We start from the raw sequence: 16,955 nt of genomic DNA, 5'->3' as shown, positions 1-16,955 counted from the left end.
TAAATATGTTTACTCTTCTTTTCGGTGTGCCCGTGCCCCAAAGATACTATTTGAATTTGTCACACTGTGGACACACACACCGAGGACAGTCTGGAGTCCGAGTCTAGTGAATGAAGTGAAATCGAAACGAGATGCGCGCGCCAGTGAATTGTTCAAGCCAGTGAATCAACCGAGAGATGGAAGCTGGGCGCGTTCGGAAAATATTACGCTTCGGCGGGGTGGCCCATATGGCGATAATATTATCGTAGTGCTTCGCTAACTTTCGCACAAAATGTCAAGCGGCAGTGAATGTACGAACGCGAGCCAGTCTACTATTCTGCGAGCCAGCATTGGGAGATGCAATGGAACATACAAAGGGGGCTGACGAAGGGGGAAGGGCAGGAACGGGTTAGCAAACCCACAAAATTCCGAAGCCAGGCACACACAACCCGGGCTCGGCGAAGGTTGAAACAACATAACAAAGTTTCGCTCGAACTCCCGGCCAACATTATCCTGCGGCCGTCCCCGCCGCCGCCGCGCGCTGCATGACGACCTTTCGGGGCCCGGGGACGACGGGCGGGGTTGTCCGGGGTTTCACCAAAAAACCCACAGCGCAATCTTCTCTCCCACATCAAATAGGTTAATGTTGACTCGGGGGCAAGAGCCATCCATTGCCACTGCCGCCATCCCAAAAAAGGCATCCATCCCGCGCGGATGGTGGGTGTGGTGGTGGGCGCACCCAAATATCAGGAAAAGCCACCGCGCGTCCGAAAAGTGGGGCGATTTTCGGGAAAAGCCTTCCGATGGCGCCACCGCCGCTCTGCATGGTAATGTTTTTGTTTAATTAACATCGAGGCATTGACTCTGCAATTTGTCACAGCCGGATGCGCTCAAACTATTAGTAACGATAATGACAGCCATCACATCATTATAAGCACTACTATTTATCTAAAATACTAAATGACAGTCTTCGTTGTAATGATTGAGTGGTGATCGCGAAAAAAAATAAAGACATGACACAAATTATCAATCGATGGGCCATTCTCCGAAAAGCCTCAGGTGAGTGTGGTTATTTTGGAACTCTTGCCTAAAAATATCCATTTCCCCGGGACGGGCCACGACGGAACACGGTTGTATTCGATAGCGAGCCGTATCCTTTTACTATAAATCACAAAACAGGAATCTAAACGATAAACTTAAGCTAAGGGAGCTAGAGAGAGAGCGAGAGGGGAAGAGAAAATGATAGAGACGTTCAGAGGAAGCCAGAGAATAAGGTCCTACGCGGCTCTCCCTCTCCCACACGCAGGAAACGGTTTGTTGTTGCGCATTATCTTCTCCGGTCAAGTGTGAACTTTTCCCGATCGGGAGAAAAAATGAGCGAGAAAGAAAGAGAAATAGAAAGAGAAAGAGACAGAGACGAAGCACAGCAGGCTAAGGACACTACACCCCTAAAGAGCAACGTTATGTCATGTCGTTTGACAGCAGGGAAGCCTGTTCTGTCACAACAGACGCAAGGCGAGAAAAGAGCCCCAATTGGGAGGAGGCCTACTACACGCTGGGCGAAAGGCGTCGTTAAATCACCATTCATATCGGTCACAACCAGCCGCGGAGGATGCTGGATAATGCCTCTGACATGTGGTCGGTCGGGTGGTGAGAGGCAGAGAAATTACCTTCTAACGCTTCGCTTCTCGCATACACACACACTTGTTACACTTCTTCCAGCATTTTTTGAGGCCGCGGTGGCTTCTAGGAAGAATTTAAAGTATCGCTAACAATTTTCACAATTTTCCGAAAACTGAAACCGAGAGGAACGCCGATCCGATCGTTTCACGGTGTGGCGGGGCCGCAATTCCTCAACGGAGCGTGCTCTGCAGGCTACTCACACGCCCTTTTCTCGGTCCTGAACTGTGGAGTAACTCTGTAACACAGTCTGTGACTCGTACCGGGTGGAGTCCTCCCAAACAGAACCAAGGTTCTTTCAATCTGCGCGCCCGACACACACAATTTATTGGACTTTTCTTGTTCAAAAAGCGTTCAAACGCAAACCGATTGCCAAAACTGGGCAAATACACACTGGCGTCGGACGACACTGGGCGAGGATATGCGCTCGGCCTGCTGCGACGATGCTGCCGTTCGATCTGTCATTCCAACACACCCCGACCGCGTATATCGCAAGGGTTTCTCTCTTTCTTCCTCTCGCTCTCTCGCTGTGCTTCTTCTTACAGCAACAGCTACATTCCATCACAGCGCACAGCAAGCTGATCCTAACTTGGTGATGGTGGTGGTGGTGGTCGATATCACACACCAGGTGGAAAGCTGCGTGAGTGTTAGTGGAGCGAGTATCGTCCTAGTAGCATGCGATACTAGCAACGGTTGCTACACACACACACACAGCTGGGGGGGGCTACAAACGCCGCGCGCAAAACATTCCTTCGCCGGGACGAGAGAAGGCTGTGTTTCGCTCTCTTTTCGTGGCGAGTAGCAGCATCCTTTCGCCAGAGCCACCAACTGCTCTAATTCTTTTCGTAATGATGTTTCATTCATTGGAACACGAATCCTATTAATATCTTATTAGGAGATGCTTGTCAAACTAATTTGCCAAGATGCTATAATTGCAGAAAATTGGTCGTTTGTTTCAATCACATTAGATTCTCTCATCTCTCTCTCTCTCTCTCTTGCTAGTATGTCTCGCTGATAAGAGATAAGGGTCAGGACTCGTCGGTCCAGCACCACTACCATCTCGCGCGAGTTGCCTAACCGCAACCGTTCGTGGTTTTTAAAGCATTTTTGCAAAAATCGGTTCCCAAACCTTTCACTTTTAGAGAAGATGCCAAACTCTTGGCCAAGATGCAAAAATTCAATTTCTTCTCGAATCACTCGTGGGTTTTTGTGGCGATTTTTCTAAAAAGCGTTTTTTGCGTAACCGGATATGCGCTTACTCAAGGACCACAAGTTCGTTGTTCGCAGCACGCCTCAAAGTGTCTCTCTGTTTTTGTTTGCTCCGAGGCAAGAGAAACACACACACAGCCAGCGGGCCAGTAGTTGGAAGGAACTCTTCACCCATTGATTCACCATGGCGACGCGACCAGCTCCGAGAGAAAGCGAAGGATACTAGGAGTGTTACGGTGTGTCTCCCTTAAAACGGGGGGCTGGCGTCTTGCGCTCTCAGCTTCCGACGCCTCCTAAGACGCGTTTTCTCTCACACCGGACCACACGAACACACGAACAAATGGCGAGAAAATCTCTATAAATTAACGGGAAACTCGTACTTTCGCGAGCTGGCCCTGTGTGTGTGTGCGTAAGCGGTGGGACTAAGACCGAACCAAGGACCAAGAGGACGCCAGGGCGTCTGTGAGCACTCTTGGGCGGGCGGCAGGATGGATACGCGCCCGCTGCGGTCCGTTAGTAGTGCACTCAACCGTGCCCAGCGGCGCATCTTCCGAGCGAAAATTGATAGATTATTACGTAATGGGGCCCCGCCGATTGCAGGGAAAAAACTATCACCACCGGCAGCAGCAGCCCGAAATAGGTGGCCGCCCCTTTTGAGAGTTATGATTTAATTATTGAACATATCAAAGGACTTCGACTCCCGACAATTGACTACATGATGGATGGTTGTATGACTTCCTTTGGGAGAAGATGGATCTCGCTTTTGGAACTCGCGGACTCCACCCGCGCGCACTGCTGGTGATCTTCCCGGAAAAGGGCGCGTCTGCTTCCGTGGGTCCACCCAGGGTCAGCAAAATTACAGCACGCTGCGAGCTGCTTGTGCTCCTTGACTCTCTCTCACTAACTGTGAGCCTCTAAAATATGTTGCTCTCTTGCGGAAGCGGCAGCTTCGGGCGTTGAAAGTCCCAGTAATTCCTAAAGCTCTTGCAGAACTCCGTGGGGTGAGCCGAAGCATCCACTCCGCTTTTCGCTGCTGCTCTCCGCCGCGTAACCGTGCCGTAATACATATTATGCACACCGCGACCAGGCGCCTCCATCCGTGGGCTTTAAAAATCGGAAACTCGTCCGCGCCGTCGTCGTCGTCCGTCAGTAACGATCCGTGACGAGTTGTGATTCTACCGGAGGACCGACGACCGAAAGTGAGGGACCGCCGGAACTCACTCGGAACAAATGCCGTTATCCTTCGCTGACAGTATCCGTGTGGCAGCAGCAATCAAACAACGAGAACGACGACGGTGACAGCTGTGGAAACACTGTGTTCCGGGAGGCCACGTTCCACGTTCTGTAGACGCGCCCTAGTCACTCTGTTGCGCGCTTTCCGGCTGTTTCCAAACAATTTGCGCGCCCGATTTAACCGAAGGTTGAGTGGACCACCAACACAGCAAACCGTGTTGACCGTGTGTGTAATTGAGCGCAACTGGGCGCACACGGCCAGCATTCCAGGCGAATTAAGGATGACAAGTGAAAAGTGTAGTCACATTATGAAAGCTCCATCTTTTGCGCCATCCCCAGTGGCCACGATTTGCGGGGCCGGACTTGTTTGGGTTCATGCGTTACATCATTCGGTGTGGTGTATTTTTAGGGTTTAAAGAGACACAGGCACATTAAAATAGAGAGAGACAGAATGAAGCTAATAAAGATCGTGTCCTTTTCGAGACCTCAAACAGTAGCCATTTTAAATTCTTAACTACATGGGTGGCCTATTAAGGATTCTTTTTTTCATTTGGTTATGAAAAAACAACTTAATTAACAATCACTCGTTTTGGGTGCATTGGCTTCTCTTGCACGACGTATGGGTTTTCCGAACACCAGAAACGACAATTCTGCTTCTGATTAACGTAACCACCGAAGAGGAAATAAGTTTTTCATATTACCATAATTTTCTGCAACCAAAATTAATGGGCCACTCTGTAGTTACAATAGGTATCTGAAGAATTGCACAAAATTTTGCTATATTTCCGAAGTAATACTCGGTTCAAGCATATCCCCGAAAACTGCTCAGGAGATCCCTGCCACACACGGTGCACTGCACAGCGCAACGGATCGATCGACCGAACGGAGTCGCCCCCCAACCAAACACACTCCGAAACGGAGCATGATTAATTTTAAATTGATTATAACGTACTACACCGTACGTACGGTACGGTGGAACCGCGCGAGCACATCCGAAACCCGGACACGTAGTTGCTGCACGCGGTGGCCCCGGAATCCCTTTCCATTTCCGGACGACGGATCCGACGGCGACCGCGCTCTCGGTCGCCTCCTCTCGCGGGTGGTGTCGTCCTTCCCGTCCGTCCGTCGGCTAATGATCAATTTCTGTCCGACCCAATAGGGACCACCATGCAAGCAGTGCCCCAGGCACCAGCACACCATGGATTCCGGGAGGATAGCCGGTCGTCGTCGTCGTCGTCGTCGTTGTCGCCATTCATGTGGCATGGTTCCTAGCCTAGTCAAGACGTGACAACGACGACGACGTGAAGGGTTCTCTCCACCGCACCACGATATCTCTGGCTGCAGTGTCTGCACTATTTCCGTCGGGGTCTCTTACTTCTTTTTAGTTTCTTCCCCACCGCGGGCGGAAGAGGACACCGCAAAAGTGATTCGTATCGCTGCTCGCTGGAAGCGAAGCGGACGGACCACAGGCCGAAAACCGAAAATCGCGTGCCGAGAGGTGTGACACAATCAATTTGCATGAGACCCGTCTCCCGTTTTAGAAGTCTCCATTTGCGAAAGCCGCGGACAGACAACACACCGGAAGTGCCGCAGCGCGAGGCGGCCGTTCGGCGACCTTTCGCCTCGCGTTATCTATTGCGCGCTGTCGTCGGAAGTACAGCCGAGCCGGAGAAGTGTGTGTCTAACTCTCTAATCTCCGCGGCTGGCCACCGCCACGCCACATCCACCTAATAGCCCTAAAAGAAAGAGAGAAGAAGAGTGAATCCGCTTCTCGTGTGGCGCACGAAAGAGTCAGCGAACTTTCGGGGCCCAAAAAGGAGTAGTTGCCAGCCGCCGGGGTGGCGACGGCGGCAGAGGCAACAGATTCACGACCGGACATGGAACATCCGGTCCGCGCGTGCGAGAGAGAGAGAAGACTCACGATCGAAGCCACATTTGCACAATGTGTCCGTCCGTCCGTGCGACGGCGGCGGCGGCGGCGGCAACATAAACTAATCATCTGACGGCCGCCGGCCGGGAACATTCGAACATTAAAAACGCAGCGCGGTCGTCTCTCTCTGCTGGCCGGAAGTGGCGAGATTGACACTCTCTTCGCCGCGAGTTTCGTTTTTAGCTTCGCCCTTGCTTCGCCGTGCCATATGGTTTTGCTTAGAGAGAGAGCGACCCTTGTCTTCTTGTCGTTTGCGCGTTCGGGAATTAAGAAGGTCCCCGCGATCTGCAATTCTCTTTTTGCGTACGTTACCACCCCTGGAGTCTTTTGCGGAGGGCATCTGCATTCTCCTTGTGTGACTAACCTGCAACGATTCGGAGAATAGAAATCTCACATTAGCGAGCTAAAGAATCGAATCTGCACAAAACTAACGAAGCGTAGGGGAACATTTATGTCATATTTTTTTGCCATCTGGAGCGCATCTGGAGGGTCACAGATCATCTGCCTTAAGTATGATCGGACTCGGATTCGAACTCTTCCGCCCAAGAACTGCGCCTTGGAGTGAAATTCTCGAGGGGTCACCACCTTTCTTTAATGTGTGTGTCTCGCCCGCCCAATATGTAAAGTCAAATCGAGTCTCTCAGAAACCACGCGGACGCGCCTATATGGGCCTGACGTCACACGTCAGCGGCGGCCAAGGGGTGATAACACAAGGGCTGAAAAGTCCCGGGGCCTAACACATGAATGGTGTTGGCCAGTCTTATTGCATTTATCGCTTTTTCAGTTGGTATTAACCTTCGAAAGAAAGCTATTAAAATTTAATCACTATTCAATAAAGTTTGTGAGTTATTTGCTAGTTATTTATTTTTTGACACTACTTTTGTTATTTTCAAAATCAAACACAATTTAGTGAAGCAATGGCTACGGACGGTGTACGGACTCCGCTCCATCAGAAACAACATTAAAACCTTGGTTTGCTGACCAAATGAGTCAATAACACCAGAAAACATTTAAAAAATTCCATGAAATCGAAAAAAGAAAATGGATGAGTTAGCTGACATTCTAAAGATATCAAAAGAATATATTGGTTTTATATTGCATAAGACTCTATGACTCTCTGAGAAAGCTCTGTTCAAAGTGCCGGTGCCTCGTTTGCTGTAATTGTTGACCAAAAACAAGAACCTGTTGATGATTCTGAGCAGGTTTGGTGATTTTTAAACGTAATAAACCGGGAACTTTTTGCGTCGATATGTGATATGGATCCATTACTACACTCCGGAATCAAAACGATCACCATATCTGAGTGGAGAGCAACTGATGATCCTCGTCCAAAGCGCCCGAAAGCCCGAAACAATCGGTTGGAAAGGTTAGGTCCTTGGCATTTTGGGATGTGCGTAGTGCACAATATTCATCGAATATCTTGAGAAGGCAAATAACATCCAAAGTGAATATTATGTAGCGTCAAATTAGAGCGTTTTTAGGCCGAAATCGCAAAGAGAACAGACCGACCGCGGTATTCGTCAGATTTGCGACTCCCAGCGACTACTCTGGCAGTTCGCAGAGCTCAGAAAAACGGCTCACCGGTAAGAAATTTTGTCCGAATGAAGAGGTTATCGCTGAAAAATTTAGGTATTGAGGCAAAAGCATAAATCGTTCTACAAAAGTTCTGAAATGATTGTGAGGCTCTTCGCCGTTTATGGAGATTACGTCGACGAATAAAGCTAATTTTGAACAAACGAAAAAACACGCGTATATTTTCATAAACCCTGGACTTTTCAGTCCATATGTTAGGTGGTGCAGTAGCTGATTTACACTCCATCACCACCGCCCGCCAATGCCTCCTGGTGGCCAGTCTGGTGCGTCAGCGGCGGTTGCGGCCACCCGAAAGGAAGTTTCAATTTAGTTATCATCGTGCGCGCCGGACCAGACCAAATGGCACAAAGCGGCTTGACGGTGTATGTGTATTTTACAGAGACCGGAAGGAAGTGCGAAACAGGCAGGGAGAGAGAGAGAGGGCAGAATGTGCGACAAACGCGGGTAGTCCACTCGAGTTACGCTCTGAGAACGGAAGCGAGTAGGAGGAACAGCATAGTTTTGCGTCATCATCCGGCGGGGAGGGGCAACCGGAACTCGGTCGCTTCTTTTTCCGGAGCTCCAAACAAATCCTCTGCCAATCCGATTGACGGACCGGTGGTTCCTGAGTTGATAACAAACCGCGAGCCAGTTTAGAGCGATCCGTTTACAAACCCCGATCTCTTGACAACTTCGAACACTTCTCGTCGTTCCCCAAACCGTTCCCCTCCACCGCTTGTGCATCCTGTGTGCTGTTTTGTGTGCTGATGGCCACTTATATTTATGGTACACGTCCGTCCGTTCGTTGGCCCGTAATTCAGTTAAGGGGACCACCACCCCGCGTACCGTACCGCGATTACCGCGCCGTTTCCGCGTTCAGGGGCCCCCGCCGGTAGAAGGGCCGGTCTATTTTTAGGACCCACACACACACACAGACAATCGACACGATGGGTCCTTCCTCGTGCCCAACGCAGCACATCCGGCTTGCGCTTCTGCTGCAGTCTGTCAGCTTCACTCGACGGATTAGTACTTCTTCGACGGACACCACACGCCGGAATCGAATCCGATAACGACGGGAAGAGCGTTGGGACCGGGATGTCCTTTATCAATTATCAGAGAGACCGGACCGCACGCGCCGGGGATTGGCCATTACACCGAAATCAGATATTTAAAGATGTTCCTCAGCCCAGACTCGGCTCTGCTGCCGCCGTCGGTTTCTTTTTGAAGCCGCATTCCAAACAGTCCCAGTGGGGTGTGCGCGCCTCCTGTGGACGTGGTGGTGTGAAGAGACACGCACGCACAACCTATCGAAAAAGTATGGCCTCCGGAGGAAGGCTATCTTTAGAGCACCCCACCGCCTCGGCTCGGCTGGACCGGATGTCGGAGTCGGCAGCAGCAGCGTGCGGCGACGTCACGCGGTGATCAGTCACAGGAAGTTGGCCGCCGCCGATGGTTGGTGGCGGGGTCGGGGAGTAGCCTCCCCTAGAATCTCCCGTTTTCTGTCTGAGGAACGACGCCGCCGGACCGCCAACTGCGGATCGCACGGCGCGCTGTGATCAGTCAAGATCAGGCCGCGCGCGCCGACTTTTCCGAAGCGTGCGGCGCATCCGGAAAAGCGCAGCGGGGCGCGCAGCGCGCGCCAAGCAGTTCCCTTTTCTGCTTTCCCGACTTTTCCCAAAATAGAACCTCACAAACGGTGGTGGTGCCCTGCGCGCGCCGAAGGGCTAGGGAGACGCAATGCACTCCACTCCATCTCTCTCTTTCTCTATCTTCGGAAAACTCATTCCGGTGTCTTGTGCTGGGGTGGTGCGTGCCGACTCCTTGGGCCCGGGGGGGCTATTACGACGACGAGATGATGCTCGCTGGGGGTCTCTTCTCTTTCGGCAGCAAACGAAGGCCGCCAGCCAGCCAGACTGGCCGGGTTTGTTTGTCTTTTTTCCCGCTCCCGATCGAGGATCAGACACGAGAAGAAGACGAGACGGTCGGGTCGGGTCGGGACGCAGATGCATCCGACCCGACCTGAGAGGCACGCGCGCGCGCGCCTGATTGGATCGACTTCCGCCCGATGCCATATCGTCCCGCGTGGAGAATGGTTTTCCACCATCCCGCTCTCCCTCGCTCTCTCGAGAGGAGGGATCTATTTTGGGGTTCGGAGAAAATTAAAGTCGAGATTCGGCGAGAGGACGCCACAACCAGAAAGAAAAAAAGAAAGTCAGCCAACACATGAGGGGCGACCACGAAAGGGACACATAAAAAGACGGAGTAGTCGCCTTTTTTTCATTACTTTTAATGCGATCTACTCCGTCCTCGATGCAAAATCGCGATCGTCTGTATGGTAGACTTGTGAGAAAGAACCTCGACCTCGGAGTGCATGATCTCCTCTCGCGTAGGGCGCCACAGCCATTTTGGTGCGCCATTCGAGAGGGAGACCACATCTTCCCCCGGATCGCGGTGCGACGCAGTCATTGACCCAAAACAACGGTGGGAAGAAAGTAGCAGAAAAGCGCCACCAAACACCCGAAAACCAAGAAAGATCCCCAACGCCAACGATCACCGCGTACAAGATCACCGTTCGTTCGTTCGCTCTCTGGCTCTGGAGAGATGGAAAAAAACATAAACATTGAAACGCAAAAAGCATAACCACACACACACCGTGACCGTGGCCAAAAGATTGCTCTTCGTTCCTTCTTCGTTCCTGCCACGCAAGAGTGTTCCGCAAGAGTGTGGAGTTTTGTACTTGTTTACGACGCATTTTGCGCGGTTTTCGTTGCGCTCTACTCCACCACTACGGTGCGGACCCCAGCCCGGACCACCGGGGGCCTGATAATGGGGCTCTCGCTGAACTGGAAAAGGAATAAATAAACCGCCGGAACGGCGGCCGCGGTGGCCACCACAACATTATCAGAGAAGACAGAAGACACTTATTTGCGGCGGCGGCGAAGAACTCGCCGCGTCGAAAGGGCGCGGAATTGGCAATTTTGGAGCGGGCTCCACAAGAAACAAAAAAGGGCCATAACAAAACATAGCGCGCCACAATAACAACACGCAGTAACAACCAGGACCAGGACAAAGGGGGGCGCCGCGATGCGGGTCGTCCCCGTTTGTTGTTTATGCTTCGTTTTGGCGGGCGGCTGCTCTCCCCTTTCGCGGTTTGCACGTGTAATTTGTGGACAACATTTTTTGTTTCGCTTTTTTCTTATTACGAGCACACTCCCAACCCAACACTGCTCTCTTTCTTTCTCTCGCTCTGTCCCTCTTTGGTCACTCCGTGAGGCAGAATTATGCTTCAAGAAACAAAAAAGAGGAGAAAAACAATTTTACAATCAAGCTCCCCTCTGTTTCTTGAAGGAAACGCGCAAACGGCATCAAAACAAAATGAGGAAAACACAACGCGAAAGAGAGGGAAAGAGGGAGAGAGAGAGAGAGAGAGAGCGAACGAAGAATTGCATCGAAAGAATGCGAAAAAATGCGCAAACTGACGCAAAAAACCCAACCACACACTGACTTGGCTGGCCGACGGCACGGAACACGTTGCATTCGGAGTGTGTTCCACACACACACACGGGCGCGGCACTGGTGACTGTGTAAAGGGGTCAGTGAACTACCCCGGGGTATGTGTGAGTGTGTGGCCACCAGTAACAGCAACAGCAGCAGCAAAACAACAACATCCGCCGCCGCCGCCGCCATCGTCGTGATGAAAGCAGCCGAAAAAAGGCGATCATCCCGGCCACTGGCCACAATTACAATACGTTTCTCGAGAGATAGAGAAAGATGCTCTTCCGAGCGGCAGGCAGCGAAGGATGCGAAGAAAGCAGTGTGCCTTACCTGGATCGGTGGAGAAGACGTCGAGGGTGCCGAGGATCTCCTTGTAGTCCCGGCACAGCACCTGCGGCGACTGTGTGCTGATGATGTGCTCCAGAACCCGCGGGTAGCAATCTCTGTAAAATGGAAAATAATACGCGATTGTTAGAAGGAGCTCCTGTGGGGTTGTGGACATTCTGCAGTACAGTAAAAAAGTTTTTTGATCCAGTAAACGGCGTCAAGCGGCCTAGCTGACAATAGTTGCACAAAAGAAAAGTTTAAAGCTAGATACGAAACTCAGATAGTGAAGTAATGGGTAGCGTTCTCTGGATGGGCATGTTAAAGATTGATATAAAAGAGACGCTTCTGCATGCGCTGGCAATGTTTTGTAGTGGACCAATACTAGGGGACGCCTTCTTATAACCAGCTCAGGTGCGGGCAAGATAACGTAGGTTAGAACAAGAAGTCTCAATAAGAGCAGTTAGAAAAAGGCCCATTAAGTAACAGATAACGGACATGGCAAGGTGTTAGGCTGGATCCCACCAGTCAACCGAGCTGGCCGTCTCAAGGTGACTCTGAATAGCCTCAATCGAAAAGGAAAGCGTTGGACAGTTTTTAAACGAAAAGAATTTCGCGAATCGAAAAGGATCGTAAATGTTCCTGAAAAGAAATGTTCCTAATACAGTCAGAAGAGTTATCAATTGGTAAAAATAGCTTCAGGTCAGGCTTCAGACATCAGCATACAGTCGACGACAGTCAGAACGCAGGGATGTACTGATATCAGTAGGAAAAATAATAACAATTGGTCAAAACCCTGAGGAAACCTGAGGTATATCAGACCAGAGGAATACAAGAATAAAATAATATAGGTTTTGCCAACAATAATACGCCGCTTACTAACCATCTAGTTATCGATCAAATCAGCGCGCGTTTTGTTGAGAATGGTGAGATGATTCCGGGTTATGAATATGGGGAATAAATAGAGTACACAATAAAATTGGTAAAATGCCTCTTTTTATATTTTTCAAATAGCTTCTGACAATTTCGATGCCACAGATCTGATCGATCGATCGATCGATCACCCAAAGAAGTCAACCATGATCAGTTAAGTCAAGGATTCCTAATATTCCAAGTTTTACGGTTCGGTTCACGTCAACATTTTACTGGCACTATACGAAGAAACCCTCCCCAGTTGCGTTCGGTAATTAGAATTTGACTCTCGGGCGGCAACATTGTGGGGCGCGGCGCGTCCAAAAATTGAGCAATTAATATAGTAGCGGGGCCAATGAAAGTAATCATTTATCGTGCAGTGCGCGCCCTCTGGGCTGCCCCCCTTAAGACCCCTCACCACCAGGCCACACGCTACACAATCTTGCTCCGCGGGCTCATGACTCTGTAGCAGCAACATTGTTGTTGTTGATGCGAAAAAGCGAGCAAAATCGAGCAATAAAATGCGGAAGAAATTTGCGAAACTTTCATCAACAATGCGCGCGCGCGCTACTCTCACCTCCGGCCCCGGGGGCCCAAAAGGCTTGCCGGGTTCAGCCTGAGCCCATGAAAACAAACATCAGCCCGCCAGCCAGCTAGCCAGAGTCGCGGCGGCGCTGGACAGCAAAAGAACCGAAAAGAAACATAAACATTAAGGAGACACTGGTGCGCGCTCGCGCAAACCAACAACCGAGCCACCGACGACGACGGCGGCGGCGGCGTTCCGAGCGAGTCTGGCTGGCTGGCGGTGGCGGTGGACGGCCCTCGCGGCCCTCGTGGCCTCACACACTCCGCTCTGCTGTTCGAAAACTCGAAATGGACCACCGGGGGAAATAAATTCATCTGACCAATGGATCTTCTCTCTTTCGACTGGAGCGGAGAGCGGCGCTGGCAAGGACCAGGGCGCGCGCGCCCGCACTCCCAAACCCACCCCATCCTGGGAGGGAACTGGAGAGGCTCAATATTGTTGTTAAATATGCATAAAAAGCTAACTGTAAAAACTCGCTCGCTCGCCGCGCGCACTCACGCCCCCTGTGGAATGTGGCAAGTGTTTTATTGGCATACCACCACCACCGTCAGCCACCCAACACCTCGGCCGCGATCCCTGGAAGCGGCGGCTGTCGTCTCCGTCGTCGTCGCCACGGACGCGGCGGCGGCGGCGGCGGCCACCGGTCAAGTCATCATCAACCGGCGCGGTCAGGTTTGGTATTCGCTTCTCTTCCATTTTCTTAGTTCTCTCTCTCACTCTTTCTCCTTTTGGCTTCATTTCGCTGCACTCTGCTTTCACAAGAAATGTTGTTTTGCTTTCTCTCGCTCTTCGTTGGTGTGGGGCACTCTTTTTCGATTCCCGGTAGCCACCAAGAGGAGGTCAGAACACCAGAAGACCAGGGGGCCAGGGGCGGCGTGTTGGCATTCCAGAGGCCGCCGTTAGGTGGCACAAATACCATCCATCCGGACGCGCGAAAACTGGAAATGTATTTGAAAGTCTCTCGATCGGATGCCTCGTCATTGGCCGCAGCGAGCTTGAATTTGGAGCCTTATTTGAAACCCAAAAAAATCGTCCTTTTTTTGTCCTTTAATTATTTGATAGGTATGATCAGCATCGTTTGTGTCATCCCGCGGCGCGGCGCGAGGCGCTTCCCAAGCGCTGCATCTAAGCGTATAAACAGCCGAAGAATAGTTGCTTCCACCGACCGTTAGATGGCGCTTCACAACCGCAGCTCATTGCTCGCCGGTGGTGGCGTCCAAAAGAAGGACCACGAACCGCCCAAGAGGGCCACATCACAAACAAGCGTGTGTGTGTGTCTCGCTCTGTCTGTCTCCCTCTCGCACTCGCGAGAAAAGCTTCCGAAGAAGCGGCCACAAAACAAGGGCCATTCAAGAGAGAGACCTTTTAAGACGCGCACCGCAGCGCAGCGACATTCCGAAGTGAGGTGGGCTATGGTGGGCGGCCAGTCGGCGACGGCGATGAAGGGTGAATGGGTTCCAATGGCTGCGTGGCTCTGTGTGTGTGTCTGTGGAGGGGTCGGGTGAGTTAAGGAAGTCTCTCCCCGCAGGACCGCGCGTGCGAAGGAAAATCAAACGGCACTGAACAACATAGAGACTACTGCCCCGCGTTCTCCTTTCATTCTCCCTCCCCCCTCACCCCACCCGTCTCGTGATCGCGATCGTGCGCGCGAAGAAAAATTGACAGACAGAATGGAACGCGGTGTAACGAGTTTTTTCTTCTCTTCACCCCGTTTTTTGGTTCGTCGTTGCGTCTTTCGCCCATTTTCTCGTCCCTCTCGGTCTCTCCCCGCCCGGCCATACTTTCGTATGTTTTATTTATTTGCCTCCTTCATCATGGTCCTTTGGCCGCCGCCACCGACGCTCAGATCCTTTTTCTTCTGATCACGCGCGCGATCGCGTCTTTTCTGGGTTCTCTCTTCTGGTGTTCTCCACCATATTCCATTCCCGGCCGATTATCAGGCTCTCCTCTTTTGCTCCTCCTCGGCGTCCACCATCCTGAGAACTGGTTTGGTTTGTTGTTGTTGTTTGCCGCCACGACGACCGTGGAAAGCGCCGCCGTCGAAACAGAGCGAGCAAAACTAAGAACCACCAAAACGACGCCGCCGCCACTCACTATCTCATTTCTTTGATCAGCGTGGATCGAGGAATCGGTCGGTCGGTGTGTGTGTGTGTGTGTGGGAAAGGAATTTGGGACATTCTTTCTTCACCACTCTCAGCGCGCAAACGTCCTTTCTCTCCTGCTGGGGAGACTCCACCACACAGCCTCGAGAGCGCGCGCGCGGAGGAGGCTCTCGATCGAAGGCTCCACCGCTGCCCATAACAAGGCGGCACGGGGGCCAGCCAGTGCTCCCCCTCTACTACGTCATGGGGGGTTGTCGGTGGCGGTCATTGACATCGCGGCGTCGCGGTGGCATTCCACAACTCTCTCGAGAGGGCGCGCGATTGATCGCGCGCGGCTCCCGAAGGAATTCGCGGCCACCACACCCCGGGATCTATCGGGAAGATCGGGGGGGGGGGGCCCCCGGCCGCGTGGCGAAGAAAAGGAGCCTTTATATATTATGCTTTTAGCAGCATTAATTTGGCGCGCGCGCGGCGCAATGGAGCGACATTTCTCGCTCACTCGACGGGATTATGCTTGACCGAGGCTTATCGGGATTCCACCATCTTGGAATGTTGTTTGGGGCCGCCCCCAGCCCTCCGACCCATCGGCATACGGTTTTCCGGCAACAGACCCCCACCGGGGAGATCGCTCCCGATCACTGATAAAAGCATCGCGCGGCGCACTCACCACACAAACAGTGAGCTACTTTACTCACCACACGGCGGTAGTGGTGAGATTGCTTGTCACGTGTGGTGAGAACAGCAGCTCACAAGACGGTTGGTGGGCTGCTCTGTGGATCAATTCATTAATCGTCATTTTCTGGTTTCCAATTTAAATAGTTCCATTTCACTCGTTCTGTTTCGTGCTCTCTCTCTCTCTCTGGCGGGGCAACCGAACGCGTATTAAAAAGAACGATGATGCGCCGGCCGTGTTGTTGCACTCGTCGCCGCGGGAACGCGGGAAGTTGATGATTGGTTATGCGGCACAGGAAAGAGAGCAACAAAACATAAAAAACGCACCACCAACAGCTCGCTCTCTCTCGCTCTCTCTTTCTCGCACTCTTTCGTGCGGCCTGATACCTGATATTCTGGGGGCCCTTTTGGGAGCCAACACATTCCACAACGATGGACGACGGAGGACCCCGTTTGGCTGGCGGCTGGCGCGTTTATGGGGACGCGTCCCCTCTCCGTGCCCACCACCTCTCTCCCTCTCTGCCTGTTTCGTACGCCACCCTTTTTGTGTCCGTCTGTCTGTCTTTCTGTCTGTCCTACCAGCACCTCTCTCCCCTCTCATATATGCTGCTGCACACAGAGCATGGAGTGGAGCAAATGCACACACCACACAGTTTACTCACATTACACACCACACACACACACAGACACACACCACCACCAATGGTTAGTGGCTGGCTGGCTGACTGCGAAGCCAGCCCGCCGAGCGCGAGGAATGGAGTTTGGGTTTTCGGGTACGATGCCCTCTGGAAGCCGGCGGAAAGCACGTACGCGCGGCCCCCTGGGTGGTGGTGGGTTGCTGGTGAGAGAGAGAGAGACGGTCTAGGTTCTATCGAATCCACCACCTCTCGATCGGGCTCGGGCCATATATTCCGTAACTCCAGTTTGATTTTTTACAACATACTTTATCTCGCGATGTTGTGTCTGTTATCGATCGGAAGTTTTGAATAAAATGGGGTGGCGTGGCGGCCACTTGTTGATTGTCCTTCTTCCCCCGCGGGATCGAAACAGGTTACGATGAGTTTTTTTTTTTGGAGGTTTTCAGGGTCCCAAAAGGTAAAAAAGCATAGCAGCATTCCATCCAACATGAAACTGTATCGAGACGAGCCCACTGTCGGCCGTGGCCGTGGCTGGGCGGCAACCGCTGGGTGGCGGCGGTGACGGCGAGACGAGGGGCACATTTTTTCCCCGTTCGTCTCATCCACGTTTTTAATGTGATTTT

General features: G+C 52.0%; 1 protein-coding gene across 1 annotated transcript in view; it reads right to left on the bottom strand.

Moving 5' to 3' along the window:
• LOC128266866 (uncharacterized) overlaps window positions 1-16,955 on the bottom strand; it is a 48,095-nt gene that overhangs the window by 11,781 nt on the left and 19,359 nt on the right. Inside the window, exon 2 of the mRNA XM_053003656.1 lies at window positions 11,429-11,541. Coding sequence (XP_052859616.1) covers window positions 11,429-11,541 — 113 coding nt within the window. The remainder of the gene's footprint in view (window positions 1-11,428; window positions 11,542-16,955) is intronic.

The sequence above is a fragment of the Anopheles cruzii genome, chromosome 2 (genome assembly GCF_943734635.1).
Source record: "Anopheles cruzii chromosome 2, idAnoCruzAS_RS32_06, whole genome shotgun sequence".
In the NCBI taxonomy this organism is placed as follows: Eukaryota; Metazoa; Arthropoda; class Insecta; order Diptera; family Culicidae; genus Anopheles; species Anopheles cruzii.
The sequence above is the reverse complement of the archived record's forward strand: the minus strand, read 5'-3'. Positions and strand labels throughout refer to the sequence as shown.